Source organism: Oncorhynchus masou, chromosome 18 (genome assembly GCF_036934945.1).
Source record: "Oncorhynchus masou masou isolate Uvic2021 chromosome 18, UVic_Omas_1.1, whole genome shotgun sequence".
Classification (NCBI taxonomy): domain Eukaryota; kingdom Metazoa; phylum Chordata; class Actinopteri; order Salmoniformes; family Salmonidae; genus Oncorhynchus; species Oncorhynchus masou.
Genome location: NC_088229.1, coordinates 30,453,897 through 30,473,851, shown reverse-complemented (window position 1 = coordinate 30,473,851; position 19,955 = coordinate 30,453,897). Strand labels below are relative to the sequence as shown.

The 19,955-nt window shown below is 44.6% G+C and overlaps 1 protein-coding gene across 2 annotated transcripts in view; it reads left to right on the top strand.

Moving 5' to 3' along the window:
- LOC135504387 (plexin A3) overlaps positions 1–19,955 on the top strand; it is a 135,398-nt gene that overhangs the window by 97,609 nt on the left and 17,834 nt on the right. For both annotated transcript variants that reach the window (XM_064922941.1, XM_064922939.1), the window contains exons 10-17: positions 2,585–2,785; positions 12,922–13,018; positions 13,839–14,029; positions 14,178–14,326; positions 14,484–14,604; positions 18,199–18,335; positions 18,557–18,727; positions 19,267–19,360. In XM_064922941.1, coding sequence (XP_064779013.1) covers positions 2,585–2,785; positions 12,922–13,018; positions 13,839–14,029; positions 14,178–14,326; positions 14,484–14,604; positions 18,199–18,335; positions 18,557–18,727; positions 19,267–19,360 — 1,161 coding nt within the window. The remainder of the gene's footprint in view (positions 1–2,584; positions 2,786–12,921; positions 13,019–13,838; positions 14,030–14,177; positions 14,327–14,483; positions 14,605–18,198; positions 18,336–18,556; positions 18,728–19,266; positions 19,361–19,955) is intronic.

Here is a 19,955-nt window from a genome sequence, read left to right as displayed (position 1 = left end):
TTTCAGTACAAGATTCATTCTTTGATCCTTTGATTGAGTGGACAACATGTCAGTTCATGCTGCAAGAGCTCTGATAGGTTGGAGGACGCCCCCCGAAGTTGTCATAATTATTGTGTAAGTGTATGGAAGGGGGCGAGAACCATGAGCTGTACACGGACGGAAACTAGCTACCCTACAGAGTGCTGTTGAGGCAACTGTAGAACTTCATTGCAAAACAGTGTGTTCTAATCAATTATTTGGTGATGTGAAAATATTCAGTATAGTTTTATCTAAAAAAAATACATCTTTTTCATGTTTCACTATTTTATTTGTATGAAATTCACTGAGGCGGATGGGTCTCCCCTTCTTTGTCTTCCAGTCAGCCTATGAAAAGAGTCCCAATTCATCATGACAAACCTCACTTACCTGCCCTGGGCTTTTTAGAATGTCACACAAACGTTTCTGATAAACAAACCACTTATCCTGTGCTTGCTTCAGCCCTAATATGCAGCCGATTAAAGCTTGTTAATGCAATTTAGTAGACGGGAATGAAGGGGAAATAGGGGTGGCGTCTTGGGGTTACGCTTATATTCAATTCCACTCAAACACAGACAAGAGGAATTCATAAAAATTCAAACTCCACTGAGATAAACCAGTCGAAATGCCTTATACATGACAGTGTTGCAGAGAAAGAGAACACCGTGGTTCGACTTAGAGAAAGCTTAAAGTTGACTTTGAATGGCCAATAGAATGATACATTTAGGATTAAACACACTCTCGCTTTTCTGATAAAAGAAGCAGAAATAAGTACTTCCGAAGCAGTGTAGTAGTAGTTTGGGGTTTTATAATGTGTCCACTCAAATAATTGAAAAAAATAAAACATTAAGTTCCATCGTGAGTCCTCGCCTAAAATATGTCACAGTTGTGACTGTACTACTCTGTTAGATGAACCATGTGTTTCTGTTGTGCCAACCTCTCAAAGTATCTTTGTGATGCTACTTTTACTCTGATGTAGGTAGCCATAAAATCCAATAAACAGGCTCTAAGTAACCAGATCCACTGTACCTACTGTATATGTCAGCCATTGACTAGAGCTCTCTACAAAGATAGTAGCTCTTAGGCCATCAGAGATGTGCTACTGTACACCATCGCCTGGTTGCTAGGATGTTTCTAGTCTCATCTCATTTTTCACCATGGCAGACCTCTCTTGAATCCAGTCAAAATGGACAAATGTGGTCAAATGTATTTGGCTGTTACCAGGGAAAGTTTTGCTATTCACAAATGTTTTCACTCACATTAACTTTGATGTATACATTTGTCATACTGGACATAATTTTGCCTTTTCTGGCAAACCAGGTGTTGAGGCTAGGTCCCTGATGACCCAACGTGGCATATGTGATATCAGTGGATATATTTGGTGTTTTGAACGTCAATTTGCCAATTGACAAAGCGGTGTTGAGAAGCGATCTGAGCCATTCATCATTTCCAAAAGGCTAACCATCTCCAGTCTGAAGCCTTCTGTCCTCACTATGGAGATGGAGGTTATTCAATGGTGCTGCTGATAAATCGGATTCATATTGCAGGCAGAACCCTGCTAACACCACCACCTGTGCCCACCACCACCACCACCACCTCCCTACAGGAAGTAAATCTTTCTCTTCATCCACAGAATATGAAAATGAGATTTATTGATGCACCAGTATACAAACCTTTACAAATCGCTTGCCAGACGCAAGATTTATGGCTGTGTGAGCTGTGGAGTTGCATCATTGTTACCATGGTGTTGGCTGGTGCTCGGTGTATCTGTCCTGCAGACAGAGGCTTCTCTCCCTCCCCTCCGCCCCACCGCCTTCCTCGTCGCTTGCCGCCTCCACCTGCCCAGACAAGGCCTCTGATTTATCACCTCCAGTCTGGCAAATTGCTTTTACAGCCTCCTTGATTATTGTTCAGCGCTAAATGGATAACAGATTATTTCTAAAGATCCTTTAATACACAGGGGGTCTGAAGGGACATTAGCCTGCTGTGGCATCTCGGTTGGGGATGGGCACATCAGCAATTTTCTCAGATTGTAATCATTGCATCAATAGTGACTTTCCTGTGACTTCCGAGATCCTTTATGTGTTCTTTCCCACAATGTCACTAGTAATCCCTTTAATAAATGCCTGGACCCTAACTGGGCTCTGGAGCTGTGCTCACCTCACTAGCACAGGCAGACATGCAGGACTAAGGAAGATATTAATTTCCCGCTTCATCAGTATGATTTGTGGCTCATAAAATCAGAGATGGATCCAACAGCTGTGTAATAGGGATTTTAACCTCCGTTTGCTTTGGTTTCAAACTATTCCACTTTTAATGGCCTCTGTGCAGATCTTTCACATCTGGTTGGCTGTACCACTGCTCTGTTGGGAAAGTAGAGCTGCTAATGGACATAACTCACTGCTGCTCTCCGCTCAATAAACTGGAATCAATACATTTTCTTTAGCTATGGAGACCAAGTTTTAATGAATGATTATGTTTATTATTCAGTTCTGACATCCCGTATTCTGATGAGTTTACAAAGAAAATGAGCTGTGTTCATTTGTAACTTTTTTTGCTTGATTTTCAGGGCTGTCCCCAGATCCTGCCCACCAGTGACATCCTGGTACCTGCAGGGATCATTCGTCCAATCACGCTGAGAGCCCGGAACCTCCCTCAGCCTCAGTCTGGACAGAAGAACTATGAGTGTGTGTTCAACATCCAGGGCAAGATGCAACGCATCCCAGCTGTGCGCTTCAACAGCTCCTGTATCCAATGCCAGAACACCTCAGTGAGTACATGGCCTATAATTATGACATACCCGCCCTGGCAGCCTTATTTCCAGGCCCTACAGAATGTTGTTATTTATACAGTATTCACTGTTAAAGATGATGTGAATTGTTGTTGGATTTGAGTTCTTGGTCCAGTGTAAAAGCTATTTTTTCTTATACCGATCTTTTGAATTAGTTTTCCACAGGTCTTTTACTAATGCGTGTATAAAGAAAGAGTATGCCTCCCCTCTCCCTCTCTTCCTCTCTGTCTCATGGAGATAATAGGCAGAAAAATCAAGGTGACTTTCCACTGAGTCACTGATCACAAAAAAACGTTATCCGCAAAATCAGCAAAGGCATCAATTCAGAGCATTAAACTTGTTTTCTCAATCCCAGTGAAAAATGTGGCATGTCAAAGAGCTGACATTGAGAGTATCCTCTCTACCTCTCTCTCTCTCTCTCTCTCTCTCTCTCTCTCTCTATTGCTCCGTAGAACCCTCTCTCTCTCTCCCTCTCTCTCTCCCTTTCTCTCCTACTCCCTCTGTCTCGTAGTAATGTTACAGACGGCTGCCTTCTGTGACCCATCTGGTTGTCACAGTAACCCCAGGGAATCTTGTAAAATAATTAGCCAGTCACAGGATGCGGGTCTTCATTTGGTTGGACAATGTGACCTAGGGAAAGGGAATGTGGTGTGGGTGGAGGTGCTGGAGCGTTCCTTGGGTAGGGTTTGACTAGCCCTCTGCCACGGAGTGTCTCCCCTCTAACCCCCTTAACCCCTGGAGGTCAAAGGTCAGGCTGTGGACCACTGTCCTTTGACAGGACAATTGATGTCCCGTGGCAATTTAATAATGAGGATCACGTATCCAGCACACACGCCCTTCCCCAGCGGGTCGGGTTAGGATTGATTGTTGTCCTTTCCCTGGCTGACACATGCTGTCTGGCGCACTACATTGTGAAGGCCTTCGGAAGGACCCTGCCGCGAAGAGCAACTGTTGTCCTTCCATCTGTTTCCACTCATTTCCTCCCCCTCATCGTTATGTCTTTCTCTGACCCCCACCCCGCGTGCTGCGGCTATGCATTTAAAATTAAATTGAAAAGTAGTTTTGTGGTAGACAATTATTAAGTGAGTGCACAAAGGTTAGAGGATTGGGCATTGGGGTTTGGATTGTTCAAAGCATAAAGCTGCAGATGCTGTGTGAACAATGCAACAGCTCTATGAATATAGTGAGGAAATCAGCATTAAATAGATGTGTTCTAGTGTGTTAATCACTTCACCTGTGTAGGCCGTCATTGTAAATAAGAATTTGTTTGTTCTTAACTGACTTGCCTGGTTAAATAAAGGTTCAAAATAAAAAAGTAAAAACCTAAAGGTAAACATTTGAGGCTGTTTACCACACACAAGGACAGGCTGAAACAGTGAGTATACTACATTAAACTGTAAATGGTAGTCCTCTCTCACACTCACCTGCTTCATCTCAATCTGACAGAAAGAGAAACCACACTTTGAGATTGATATTCAGGCCATGACGTTTTTTTACTACTCCCCTCCCCCATTCTGACTGGTAGCTACTACCCGCTGTCTCTGTCTCTTTCTTTCTCCCTCCCCCATTCTGACTGGTAGCTACTACCCGCTGTCTCTGTCTCTTTCTTTCTCCCTCCCCCATTCTGACTGGTAGCTACTACCCGCTGTCTCTATTTCTTTCTTTCTCCCTCCCCCATTGTGACTGGTAGCTACTACCCGCTGTCTCTATCTCTTTCTTTCTCCCTCCCCCATTCTGACTGGTAGCTACTACCCGCTGTCTCTGTCTCTTTCTTTCTCCCTCCCCATTCTGACTGGTAGCTACTACCCGCTGTCTCTATCTCTTTCTTTCTCCCTCCCCCATTCTGACTGGTAGCTACTACCCGCTGTCTCTGTCTCTTTCTTTCTCCCTCCCCCATTCTGACTGGTAGCTACTACCCGCTGTCTCTATCTCTTTCTTTCTCCCTCCCCCATTCTGACTGGTAGCTACTACCCGCTGTCTCTGTCTCTTTCTTTCTCCCTCCCCCATTCTGACTGGTAGCTACTACCCGCTGTCTCTATCTCTTTCTTTCTCCCTCCCCCATTCTGACTGGTAGCTACTACCCGCTGTCTCTATCTCTTTCTTTCTCCCTCCCCCATTCTGACTGGTAGCTACTACCCGCTGTCTCTATCTCTTTCTTTCTCCCTCCCCCATTCTGACTGGTAGCTACTACCCGCTGTCTCTATCTCTTTCTTTCTCCCTCCCCCATTCTGACTGGTAGCTACTACCCGCTGTCTCTATCTCTTTCTTTCTCCCTCCCCCATTCTGACTGGTAGCTACTACCCGCTGTCTCTATCTCTTTCTTTCTCCCTCCCCCATTCTGACTGGTAGCTACTACCCGCTGTCTCTATCTCTTTCTTTCTCCCTCCCCCATTCTGACTGGTAGCTACTACCCGCTGTCTCTATCTCTTTCTTTCTCCCTCCCCCATTCTGACTGGTAGCTACTACCTGCTGTCTCTATCTCTTTCTTTCTCCCTCCCCCATTCTGACTGGTAGCTACTACCCGCTGTCTCTATCTCTTTCTTTCTCCCTCCCCCATTCTGACTGGTAGCTACTACCCGCTGTCTCTATCTCTTTCTTTCTCCCTCCCCCTCTCTCTGTTTGGAGGGGATTTTTTAGATGAATTGATAGTGTGATTACCTGTGACACAGTGGGCTGGGGCCACATCATCCCGTCTTCTCTGTCTCTGCCCCTATCTGATGGATCTCTCCTGAATAGTAATCTAGCCATAGTGAAGACATGCCGCAGATTACACTCAGTTCCTGGGGTGTGTGCTGTCCTCCCTCCCCTCATACTCAACGGCTATCAATCAGAATGGCCGTCAAGACGATTGGCTGTCAAGACTGCTGCAGCCAGGTGACTTTGAGGCCATGGGGTCCATGCTAATGCAATTGTGAGTGGCCTCAGATGGGCGATGCTGAATCAATCAATTTCATCTGCTGTTTAGTCTCCCCCTCACTGAGAACATTCAGGTATCAGTCAGCACTTTTGCTTTGATGGCAGGCCACTGAGGTGGGGGTTAGTTAGGTTAAACATGCTGCTGGACATGTTCACCAGCTGTGACAGTATGTTTTACCAGACAGGGCAACTTCAACTTCTAGTGTAGTTGAATGTTGCAGTTGGATGTGATTTCACGGTCAGGTCTTGCTTTAAAACTGTTACTGTAGGTAGAGTAATGCAGAGATTGAGTGATCGTTCTGTGACTCAGCTGGAGCCTTGGCCCCAGCCTGGGTACCCGTCTGCTTAGTTAACACTTCACTCCTTGTATTCTGTGTCATTGTTTGGCATGACGATTCCATAAGGAGTTGACAGGAGAGCAGAAACAGACTGGCGCCCAGGCTACTTTGGCCCTGCTTGATGATGTAAATGTTCTCATGGGGGAACTAACAGAGATATAACTCTGATTTGATTTGATTCATCCTATGGGAACTAAACACACAGCCAGACCCCTCATATTACCCCATCACTGCCTCATAATTGTCCTCTTATCAGCACTCTTATCCCTGTGACGATCTTCTCTTCTAATGAGAGCCCCTTCCTGGCCCTCCCTGGGAGAGAGGGGCCGTTCTAGTGGACCAACAAGCCTCCCTCCCGTCTCCTTCACTTCTCTGCTGTTTCCCGCCGCCTGGCCTTTCTCACTCTCACAATGCTCCCTCTGTATGTACACCCTTATCTACATTTAGAGCCAGCTGGTTTGTCCTGGTAAATACATTTTAAAAGTCCACTATACAATACATAGAGATGTCATTCACCAGAGAAACTAGCCCTGAGGCTCGTGTGTCCATGTTGGTGTGCGTGTGTTTCCAGGACTGTTGTATGTGAAATTGACCCATGATGTGCAGTTCAGCATGTGAAAGATGCATCTGCCACAGATCTCGACTAGCCCTGTGTAAGTGATGCAGACAGATAACAACAGTTTGCCCTCAGACAGACAGACCAGTGAACAGACCAGAGCAACACACATGTCTGACAGCACATCCTGCATAAATACAACACAAGGTTGTGCCCTTGCCTCTGCCCACATACAACTTGAAGTCAAATACATGCCATCCTCTTTCCATGCTCCACCTCTTCCGTCTCTCTGCCTCTACTTTGGCATTTCCATTCATTCATTTTCTCCAGCTAAATAGAATAGATACCGTTATGCTGTTATACTGGCTTCCTGCTGGCGTTGCTGGATACGTGTCATTTAAATTTTACTGCAGCAGGTGCATCCTGCATCCAAAGAGAAATGCATTAGCTTTTTTTGTAAGGTACATATGCATAAAGATTAGACAACACTGTGTGATAATTCATGCTGATCCACATCAATCCATCAATCACATTCCCCAACTGTGGGATATCCTTCAGAAATGTGATTCGGTATCACGTCAAATGTACTGTAATTCAGCTCAAACGCAGGCCTGCTTGTTTCTTTCTTTTATCTGTCTCCCCGCTTGATTTGTACTGCAGACAATGTGCTGCCACAGGCGGAGTAAATCAGTATGATACACCCCCCCACACATATACACACTGCCTTTCAAGTAAATGATAAGTAGGGTCTTTGCCGTTGAAACTCAATAAGCATTTGCTTTGATAATGTAAAGGGTTTTTGTGCATTTTTGTTTGACAGCACGCTTTACGTTGCAGATTACACATGGCACACATGTAAACCCTTGATAGGCTGAATCGGCATACATGGGACTTTTCATCTTTTGTATCAAGATGAGAGGAAATCCAAATGAATCCCATGGACGTAAGTGTTGCTAAGCGCTGCTGACCCCTTAGCGACAGGCATTGGCGGTGTTACCCAGGAAACGTACAGTAAAGCCTTTTGCACAATGACCAAGTTCTGAACTACCCTTTTGATGGAAAGTGCTCTCACAAAGAACACCATTATTCCCGAACGGTGGTGGCAAAGCTTTTTTGAATAAAAACACTTACATGTTCTTTTTTTCAGGCTTTCTGAACCGGCATGCCCTCATTATTCTATTATTCTCATCAAGTGTCCAATCAGACTATCAACGTCTTTGGTGCTTCTAAGTGGAAGGTATGGAAATGACCTGCCCTTCTCTTGACACCAAAGGCTCCACTAATGGAAAAGATGTAGCATGGAACAATCTACATGTTAGTGATACTGTGGATATGTCACCTCATGGTCAATGTAAACATGCTTCCATGCAGACTAAGTAGTAGGATATGATATATTGAACACTGCATGCATATATTTTCATGTAGGTTTATCTTACACCTGCTCGTTGTATTTACCATAGAAAATGGCAGTCTAATACTATGGTATTTATCCTTTCCATTTTGATTATTGCATATTGCACCCCTGTCAGTCTCTGAGGTTGGATATACTGGATTGTGCCTGTGAGGCTCTGTAGCAGGTGGGTTCTGGTGGAATAAATTGTCCACTAAACGAGGTGATCAATCAATAGCATGAAGTATGAGCCTGTTTCATCATGTCTGTGGTTCATCCTGTTTGCTTTAGGCACTAGCAATGGAAGGGGAGAGAGCCTCAGCTGTATTCCCCTAACTGAGAAATCAGGGCATTCGTTACCCCTGCTCTGACATTTTTTTTTTAGATTCCCAAAGTCATCTACAAAGAATGCTTTGGTGTCATCATGTGAAAAGTATGCTTTGGTTTTCTTGTGTTAAAGCACTTACCTCAAATATGATGACACAAGTTCAAGCAAGGCCTCAACATGCAAGTCATATATTCTGTGTTTATGGAGTGAGCTCTGAACCAGGCACAATTCTTCACGGGCAATAAGACCCCTCCATATTACCCTGTCTGTTTCTTTAACCAAAACCTTGTGACCTTAAATCTGTCACCGTGACGAAGTACACATTTTTTCCTAGTGCAGTAATCATAATGATGAAAGTTTGGTTTGCAGAAAATATAATTTATGTTCACTAATATGGACTCCCTATTAATTACTGTGTATGTTTATGAAGGAAAAAATGCCCTTTTTCAAAGGTAATTTTGCTGAAGTCGGTCGAATTTTGAAACTTAATTAAATGGAACAGGAAAGCCTTCATCATTAAGGTAAATAGATTTTCACTCTGTCACTACAAGGAGCCAGCATCGACGGCACAGTTGCAGCCAATTCTACTACTCACAGTATTTGTCCTCTTCATTTAGACTGATGGTTGAGCCGCTGCAGATAACTACAGTCGATCCGTGTCAATGTTCAATGGCTTAATTGAAATCTTAATTACTTTATTCTGAATAAACACACATTCTAAATGTGTATTTTTTTCTCTGAACGTATCGTGTATCGTCTCTAATATATAGTATAAATATTTTTTTGTCACATACAGCAGAGAAATGTCTTGTTTTACAGGGTCAGCCATAGTAGTACGGCCATCCTGGAGCAAATTAGGTTTTAGCGCCTTGCACAAGGGCACATCAACATATTTTCACCTTGTCAGCCCGTGTATTCAAACAAGCGACCTTGTTTGGCCCAACGCACTAACCACTAGGCTACCTGCCATTCCAATTCCTACAGTAAAATGAACTTGCTTACATTGTGTACCTCTCACATTAATGCCTTCAATAGACCCAATTCTCATTGATCAAAAGGAATATCAAAAGGAATATCTTCCATTGTTGTTGTTTGCAACCCATTAAAACCGAAGGATAAGTAGACAATAAATCATGAAAATAGTGTCTCTGTCTCAGTGGTAGCGCAAGTTTGTATCTGTATCCAGTGATGGATTTGTTTTTTTAAAGGTAAGATTACCTCACTTACTCGCCTCGTTGTCATCCCAGAGACATGTCTGACAGAACCAGGCCAATTTGTCTCCACTCGCTAGTCTCAGATCCAGTGGAACCAAGGCCGGAGGAAAATCAATTCACGACTGGCAGAGATAAGCTGCATTGTATGGCCCAACACAAAAGCGTCCCCCCATTTACACATATCCACTAATCTCCTCAAAGCTGCCTGCCTTTCACTTGAAAAAGAGGGAGAAGGCTAGGAAATGAATATTATATTAATTCCAGAAATACATTGTATGGCTCTCCTGTGGCTTTCATTATCAGGGCCTTGGGAAGACTGCATGACAACAACCTAGATATTTACAAATGAATATCTGTTTCTGAACCTGCCAAGGCTTTAACGCTGCCGTCAACTCACCAACCTGATTTGGTTTACCTACTGAACAAATGTGACGCCTCATTGGACTGTGAAGAATATTGTTGGCCTTATCAACCATTTCACGAAATGCTGTTATTGAATGAGGCATTTTCGATAGAATTTCCATTTTTCGGCTGAAAAAACGGAGACCACAAAGGTTAACTAGTTTATATGTCTGTTTGATGGATAGGAGTGAGGATGGTCTCAAGTTGAGTTGAGTTTTTGTTGTGTGACACTGTGAAGCGATATGATTGGGGGAAGTTAATTCAGTGACCCCACCCAGGGAGCTGCAGTTACCTCAATTATGGACTGGTGCCTGCAGAACCAACTGGACCCTATAGAGATGTAAGAACATTTGGAGCCACGTGTCAACAGGTTCAGTGGGCTTTAGTTCAGCCTTTCAGCACCCACACTGTTGCATTCCCTGCTTGACTTGCTCCCAGATATTTCGCAGAGCAGCTGCACAAAGATTCAAGACTTCACACGTGTGCACACGCGTGCACACACACACACACACACACAGGCATGTGAGCGTACACACACACACACACAAGTTTTATTCTTCTTTCCTCGTGGGGACCCAAAATGTATTTCCATTCAAAATCCTATTTTCCCTAATCCCTAACCCTTACCATAATCCTAACCCAAACCCTAAACCTAACTCCTAACCCTAAACCTAACCACTAACCCCTAACCCTAATTCGTACCCTTCACCTAACCCCTAAACTTACAATAGCCTTTGTCCTCATGGGGACATGGAAAATGTCCCAACGAAGGAGAATTTTCCTTGTTTTACTATTGTCGTAGGGAGTTTGGGAGATTTTAGGTCCCCACAAGGACAGAAGAACCAACACACACACACACACATACACACAAATAGTCACACACATTCAAACACAGTCAAACATACCACGGTGTGTTCAAAGGCACTTGCATCGCAGTGCTAAAGGCGTCACTACATTCCCGGGTTCGATCCCTGGCTGTGTCGCAGCCGACCGTGAGGCGGCGCACAATTGGCCCACCGTCGTCCGATTAGGGGAGGGTTTGGCCTGCCAGGCAGGATGTCCTTGTCTCATCGCACTCTAGCGACTCCTTGTGGAGGGCTAGTGTGGCTGGCTTCCGGGGTTAAGCGAACAATGTGTCAAGAAGCAGGGCGCCTCTCCCGAGTCCGTACGGGAGTTGCAGTGATGTTACAAGACTGTAACTCCTAATTTGATATCACGAAATTTGGGAGAAAAAAGTGGTGAAAAATACATTTAAATTAAAAATGAAAACAACATACCACAGCTGATTTCACAGTTAACATGCCCCTGGACTGATGAGGAATTCAGAGATACACGTCATCCGCACCAGGGGAACAGTGGGTTAACTGCCTTGCTCAGGGGAGCAGTGGGTTAACTGCCTTGCTCAGGGGAACAGTGGGTTAACTGCCTTGCTCAGGGGAACAGTGGGTGAACTTCCTTGCTCAGGGGAACAGTGGGTTAACTGCCTTGCTCAGGGGAACAGTGGTTTAACTGCCTTGCTCAGGGGAACAGTGGGTTAACTGCCTTGCTCAGGGGAACAGTGGGTTAACTGCCTTGCTCAGGGGCAGAACGACAGATTTTTGCCTTGTCAGCTCGGGGATTCGATCCAGCAACCTTTCGGTTACTGGCCCAATGCTCCTACCCACTAGGCAACGTGGATGGATAAAGGTTAGGTATGGATGGATAAAGATGAGCTGTGGATGGATAAAGGTTAGGTATGGATGGATAAAGATGAGCTGTGGATGGATAAAGGTTAGGTATGGATGGATAAAGATGAGCTGTGGATGGATAAAAGGTTAGGTATGGATGGATAAAGGTGAGCTGTGGATGGATAAAGGTTAGGTATGGATGGATAAAGGTGAGCTGTGGATGGATTAAAGGTGGATTAAAGGTTAGGTATGGATGGATAAAGATGAGCTGTGGATGGATAAAGGTTAGGTATGGATGGATAAAGGTGAGCTGTGGATGGATTAAAGGTGGATTAAAGGTTAGGTATGGATGGATAAAGATGAGCTGTGGATGGATAAAGGTTAGGTATGGATGGATAAAGATGAGCTGTGGATGGATAAAAGGTTAGGTATGGATGGATAAAGATGAGCTGTGGATGGATAAAAGGTTAGGTATGGATGGATAAACGTGCCACATCTGATACTGCCATAAAGACTTAATGGTTCAACAGGAACCTACAGGTTCTACTGTATCATCATCTTGGTGGTCATACTGTAGCTGCTCTCTCTCTCTCTTTGAATCTGCTGAGAGTCATCTTATTGTGTTTTGAAATAAGTTATATTTTTAAAGCTGAATTCAGGGCCTCGCTTGCTTTTAGTCTGCCCTCATTCCTCCATTGCCTCCTTAAGAACACCCATAAGTGTTCTGGCCGTGCATCAATGTGGCTGATCAGCGATATTCTCTCAGGGTTGCTGCTGGCTTAGTGCTCTGAGTATTGCTGCTAATTAAAACACAGGCAGTAAAACCACCCCCCCCCTTCACTTGACAGACACACAGCAGCAGCAACACACACTCTCTCTCTCTCTCTCTCTCTCTCTCTCTCTCTCTCTCTCTGCAAAAAGCCAGATTAACTCAAAGCCTAGTCTGTCAAAAAAGCCACTATGTTTCCTTGACTCCCTCACAACTATGGAATGTTGTGACTAGTGGATAGGCTGGTGGCTAATGGGTTGTTACACAGAGCAGATTAAATGTTTTTCGTTGTACAGTATAGTGTATAGTATAGCATTATGGTTTCCACTGCACTGTGCCAGCCAGCCATGCCAGCCATGAACTCAGTTTATACTGATGAGCCAAGTCATAAACCACTATAAGTGGAATGAGTGCCACTGTCTTTATTAATAGGGCCCTATGAAGGCTTGTCATGCTCTGAATGATGTTGGGCTTTATGCACCATCAGTACAGTATGATGATTGACTCATGGTTTATATGTGTGTGTTTCCTGCAGTACTGGTATGATGGGGACGAGACGGGAGACCTGCCTGTTGACTTCTCTATCGTCTGGGACGGAGACTTCTTCATCGACAAGCCTTCCACCATGAAAGGTATGTTGTTTTATCATTTTCAAAATTAAACGTTCTTCATAATAGTGTTGCAGCTAAGTAGTGTAAAGGACAAGTCGAAGACGTAACTGGCACACAACAGGGAAACAGCAGACACACTGGTCAAATATGTGGTCATCCCATGCTGAGCCCTCTAGTGGCACTCTATGGGGATTGGGGCTATGGCTACCACAATAAATCTTATTCAGTGGGATAATTCAGTCGCAAATGTGGATTAAGCCTTGGCAGTTTTTTTTCTTATTGTCTTCAAAACTGTTCAAATGACAAAGATTTTTGTAGATGAGTAAGATGTAAAAAAAAATACAGAATTGAATGTGCAGTCCCATGTTTTGTATGAACACACCTTGTATAACTGCAAGTCGGGGACACATAGTGGTTGTCAATACTTCCCTCAAAGGAGCTTTATCTCACTGGTTTCATCGGGCCACTCTGAAAGAGACTCGTAGCTCTCCACAATCAGACTGCAGATACCATCTCTCCACTGGGCGATTGGCCCTGTGCGAAGATGAGCTGAGAGGAGAGAGCTAGTCATGTAACTAGCTGCACAGTATTTGATTATGTTCTCCTCCTGAACTGGTCAATAACTCTGTGTACCATCTTCACCTTCAAACCTGTTTTTATCGAGGCGGCTGCGTAGGAGCGAGGACGAGGCTGAGCAAGAGGATAAAGGGAGATTAGCAGCTCAGGACGTGTGCTGTCACATACAGACAGCACAGTGCCGCACACCTCACCACTCACCTTTCTGTCTCAGACTCCATCTTAGACGAGTGTTAACCCTGCCTGTCTGTCTGTCTGTGCTCAGCCCTGCTGTATAAGTGTGAGGCCCAGAGGGACAGCTGTGGCTTGTGTCTGAAGGCCAGCACAGCGTTTGAGTGTGGCTGGTGCCTGGACAACAAGAAGTGTCTCCTGAAGCAGCACTGCCAGACGCCGGAGCAGAACTGGATGCACCCCGGCAGGCACAACGTCCGCTGCAGCCACCCCCGCATCACCATGGTAAGACTGGAGTACAGAGATATACTGTGTATAATACTGTATAGGTGTGTTTAATTCTAGAGCCTCAGAACCCAGGCCTTCTGCTGTGTGCGAGCATGCTGACAGGGAGATTGCTTCTCCGTGACCTTGACCCTGTTTCCATGGACAGATCCGCCCGTTGACGGGGCCCAAAGAGGGGGGCACGCGAGTGACGATCGAGGGGGAGAACCTCGGGCTGCAGGTGCGGGAGATCGCCCACGTCCAGGTGGCTGGGGTTCGCTGTAACCCTGTGCCCTCCGAGTACATCAGCGCTGAGAGGTGAGTGTGGTGACTTTGTCAATAGGGTTTCACTTGAATGGTATGCAAGTAAATTAGTGATACTTGGTCATATGTCTTCTAACTTTATTTCCTTTTAAAATTAGGCAACATAAGCAGTGGGCCTTTGACTGACAGCTGAGTGTATTCTGTCCCTCAGGATTGTGTGTGACATGGCCGAGGCGCTACTGCCCCACTCTCCAGGTGGCCCAGTGGAGCTGTGTATCGGGGTGTGCAGTGCAGAGTACCGCACTCAGTCATCCCAGACCTACTCCTTTGTGGTGTGTATGACCCCACATGACCCCATCTCTTCCCAGAAAGATGACTGTGAAGAAAGTGTCTGACCGTTTCCGGAGGCGAAGGAAGGATACCCGATCAATTGCAGTGGTTCTTCCCCGGCGAATAACTAGTCTTATGCTGCAATACAGAGATGGTGAACGTGTTGTGAAAGAAAGTGTGGCCGATGTTACAAGTCAGAGATGACAAAAAAAAACGGTAACTGTAATCTGTTACGTTACCGGCAAAAAACATATTGTAATCCGATTACAGATACTTTCGAAAAATTTGATGATTACTTTGAGGATTACTTTTGAATTCAGAAAGGATGTTTGCAAAAAAAAGGTTGTTTTCTCAATCAAATTCAAATCAGCATTGAAAAAAGGTGCAAGTTTAAGTTTGTTCCACCTTAGCGTGTCTGACCACAAGTCAGAGACCACTATGATGACACACCAAATGTGTTTGATGGATCGCGGGAATAGAGCAAGAATAGGCTTTTGTAGGCTACAGTCCAAGCTATGTCTTCCAATGGTGCAACTGCTGTCAGTGTCTGAAGACTATCCAACTTGAATAAATGCTTGGAGTTAAGGATGAGAGCAGTGGTGCATTCTACAGCGATATTGATATAACTTATCTACATAGCGCATTGATGTGAATCACACTGCTGCTCTCTCATTGAGCTATTTGTGCCTTATGGATTCTGGTTGTTGTGGATGGCTGTTCAGAAATCTAAATGTGTATTTGAACCCAATAATGGTTGATTTGAAGAAGTTTAAGCTGCCTATCAATCATTGTTTTTGAAACCAGTGGACAGCCAGTGAAAAATGTGCTCTTGCAACAGCTGCATAGTGAGGATCCCAACCTATGGAATAAAAGTGGGTCTTTTATTGCTCAATCTAATTAGTGCTGATAAAAAAATGTATCCATAGGCCTAACGGACACAAAATCACACACTTTTGATAGACTTAAATCAAATCAAATCAAATGTATTTATATAGCCCTTCTTACATCAGCTGATATCTCAAAGTGCTGTACAGAAACCCAGCCTAAAACCCCAAACAGCAAGCAATGCAGGTGTAGAAGCACGGTGGCTAGGAAAAACTCCCTAGAATGGCTGGAAACCTAGGAAGAAACCTAGAGAGGAACCGGGCTATGAGGGGTGCCGGGTTGAGATTTTAACAGAACATGGCCAAGATGTTAAAATGTTCATAAATGACCAGCATGGTCAAATAATAATAACCACAGTAGTTGTCGAGGGTGCAACAGGTCAGCACCTCAGGAGTAAATGTCGGTTGGCTTTTCATAGCCGATCATTGATAGTATCTCTACCGCTCCTGCTGTCTCTAGAGAGTTGAAAACAGCAGGTTTGGGACATGTAGCACATCCGGTGAACAGGTCAGGGTCCTATAGCCGCAGGCAGAACAGTTGAAACTGGAGCAGCAGCACGGCCAGGTGGACTGGGGACAGCAAGGAGTCATTAGTAGTCCAGGTAGTCCTGAGGCATGGTCCTAGGGCTCAGGTCCTCCGAGAGAGAGAGTGAAAGACAGAAAGAGAGGAAAAGTGAGCATACTTAAATTCACACAGGACACCGGATAAGACAGGAGAAATACTCCAGATATAACAGACTAACCCTAGACCCCTGACACATAAACTACTGCAGCATAAATACTGGAGGCTGAGACAGGAGGGATCAGGAGACACTATGGCCCCATCTGATGATACCCCCGTACAGGGCCAAACAGGCAGGATATAACCCAACCCACTTTGCCAAAGCACAGCCCCCACCCCACTAGAGGGATATCTTCAACCACCAAATTACCATCCTTTAATTAAATTTTATTTATCCGTTATTTTACCAGGTAAGTTGACTGAGAACACATTCTTATTTGCAGCAATGACCTGGGGAATATTTACAGTGGAGAGGAGGGGAATGAATGAGCCAATTGTAAACTGGGGATTATTAGGTGACCGTGATGGTTTGAGGGCCAGATTGGGAATTTAGCCAGGACACCGGGTTAACACCCCTACTCTTACGATAAGTGCCATGGGATCTTTAATGACCTCAGAGAGTCAGGACACCTGTTGAACGTCCCATCCGAAAGACGGCAGCCTACATAGGGCAGTGTCCCCAATCACTGCCCTGGGGCATTGGGATATTGTTTTAGACCAGAGGAAAGAGTGTCTCCTACTGGCCCTCCAACACTATCCTGATATAAGGCCGAGTATACCCCACGAAGATCTCTGCCACGGCACAACCCAAGGGAGGGGGGGTGGCAACCCAGACAGGAAGACCACGTCAGTAACTCAACCCACTCAAGTGACGCACCCCTCCTAGGGACGGCATGGGAGAGCGCCAGTAGCCTAGTGACTCTGCCCCTGTAATAGGGTTAGAGACAGAGAATCCCAGTGGAAAGAGGGGAACCGGCCAGGCAGAGACAGCAAGGGTGGTTCATCGCTCCAGAGCCTTTCCTTTTACCTTCATACTCCTGGGCCAGACTACAATCAATCATAGGACCTACTGAAGAGATGAGTCTTCAATAAAGACTTAAAGGTTGAGACCGAGTCTGCGTCTCTGACATGGGTAGGCAGACCATTCCATAAAAATGGAGCTCTATAGGAGAAAGCCCTGCCCAGCTGTTTGCTTAGAAATTCTAGGGATAATTAGGAGGCCTGCGTCTTGTAGCATACGTGTAGGTATATATGGCAGGACCAAATCGTAAAGATGGTAGGAGCAAGCCCATGTAATGCTTTGGGGCAATCTTAAAGGGGCAATCTGTAGTTGCTACATCCATTTTTGAACTTATAAATTAAATATATTGATGTAAATATATGATTTAATCATATTATTATTATGTAGTAGAAAGCAATGGGTGAGAAGAAGCCTACATAACCAACCCAACAAAGTAAAATGTAACATCCATATATATGGCCAGCTATGTAAACTTTAACAATGATTTATCCTGCAATAGATGTTGTTCAATTGATAACATATTCTTCTTCTTATGCCTCTTAAGGGGAAAGTAATCTAAAAGTAACTGAATGTAATCAGATTACATTACTGAGTTTGGGTTCTCCAAAAGTTACATTACTGATTACGATTTTGAACAGGTAACTAGTAACTGTAACGGATTACATTTAGAAAGTAACCTACCCAACCCTGCCAATGTAACATACAGTAATTACCCAGCTATCCCAACAGAGCATTAAGCAGCGGTGAAACAGGAATGTGGCGTTAGTTTATAATCTCCTCAGCCTGCAAGGCGGGCAGCTGACTGAAATGAATGGGCTTGACTGCTGCCCTTAAACAAGCAATCAATAGCAGTCCTGCAGTTCTATTCCACCAGAACCCAAACGCAGCTCCCAGCCAAATGAATATATGTGAATGGAGCAATTACGTATGTAGCTAATTACAGAAAAAAGTAACATTCTCACTCATGTCACTGTCACTGTGCTGTTGAAAACACTTACTGTAGTGCAGTGTGTTGCAGCAATTACCAGAAATATAATGGGAATCGGTTTGTTGTACTGTAGCTTTTCACAAAAACTGTATAATTGTTTTGTGTGCTGGGTGTTAACAGTGAGTTTCCTTCCTCTCTCAGACCCCCAGCTTCAACCGTGTGCGCCCGGAGAAGGGCCCCGTGTCTGGGGGGACCAGGCTGACAATATCAGGCCGTCATCTGGACGCTGGGAGCACTGTCACTGTATTCATCGCCCAGGAGGAGTGTCTGTTTGTTAAGTGAGTAGTCAGTCAGCTTGACCCCACCTCAGGGGAATGGACTGTGGTAGTACAGTAGTGCAGTGTTGTCTGTGCAGTACACTCAGAACTGAACATACTGGACACACTCTGTCTGTGAGAGTGACAGTGTGACAGCATGACATTGTCTTGAGTGTCATTTCAGACAGTGAATTCATTCTATGAGATACTACTATATGACATTCTCTGCCTAACCCACACAGGAGGACCAAAAGGGACATTGTGTGTGTGACACCGTCGTCACTGTCTGGCTCAGGCCCCGCGTCAATCAAGCTGTTAATTGACAAAGCTGAAGTCACCAGCAGTGACACACGCTACATCTACACAGAGGACCCCACCATCTCCAGCATCGAGCCCAGCTGGAGTATAGTGAAGTGAGTGGTGGTGATCCCAGCCTGGCTCCTCTCCTCTCTTCTCCTCTACTCTCCTTTCCTCTCCTCTCCCAGCCAACGGGCTGGAGCCTCTCAGAGCATAACCAGGGTCCTGGGAGAGTCCTGAAGAGAAACTCAGCCCAACCATCTATTACTGCCAGTATTGACCCAGGAACACACAGAGATTACAACATGATCCCCAAAGCCACACAGAGACGCCCACACAGTCCCATTGTAGCCATTTCACCATGACACTTAAAGCACAATAGACAGTATGGGGGATGATGTATCTAATGTATATAAAATCCGAATTCATGGGACCTTTGAGGGGACTGTAGAGCTTCCCTTTCCTCTGAATCCCAACAATACTGTAAGATAAATCATACAAACAACATGCTGTAGCAAAAGAGCACCTCTGCTACACGGAAGTTCTTATTTCATTCCCTTTTCTCTCTCTGCCCATATCACCAGTATGCAATAACTAGCAGGTCTTTAGCATAGCTTGATAGCTCTTAACCACCATGCTTCTGTTTGTGTTTCAGTGGTAGCACCTTGATCACCGTCACAGGTACCAACCTGCTCACCATTCAGGAACCCAAAGTCCGTGCCAAGTATGGAGGAATAGAGACTACTAATGCAAGTGTTCCAAATATAATACATTCCATGTTTGCACAGCATCGCTTTGATTATTACAGTTGGTTAACGTGTATAATAGCTACAGAAATTGAAAAAACGTTTGGTGTTTACACGTATATTTGTTTGATTTACAACTGCACAGGACCAAGAGGAAACTAATCAAAACTGAAATGGAGATTTTTCACTTTGAACTAAAAAGAATGGCCTGGACTAAATTATTCAACATTTAAATGAATTTGGTTAGAGACAATTATTCTTGTTTACTGTGTAATGGGGCGGCGGCAGGGTAGCCTAGTGGTTAGAGCGTTGGACTAGTAACCGGTAAAAATTTAAAAAATTAAAAATGTATCTCAACTGTGGTAAGTTGCAGGTGTCTACATGGTAAAAATAGCTAATCAACCAGTTTTGAAATGGAAAATCTTAACATTCTGCTCCATTGCACTCCATTGTAAAGTGCAAGGGTGCCAATATATTTGACCACATCTGTAGCAGCAAGGACTTACGCAATAAGCTTTTGCTACTGTGCCCATGGAATTCTAGTGAAACATCAGTGTTGTGGTTTTACACAGTAATCTATGGGCTCTATTTTTGTCTG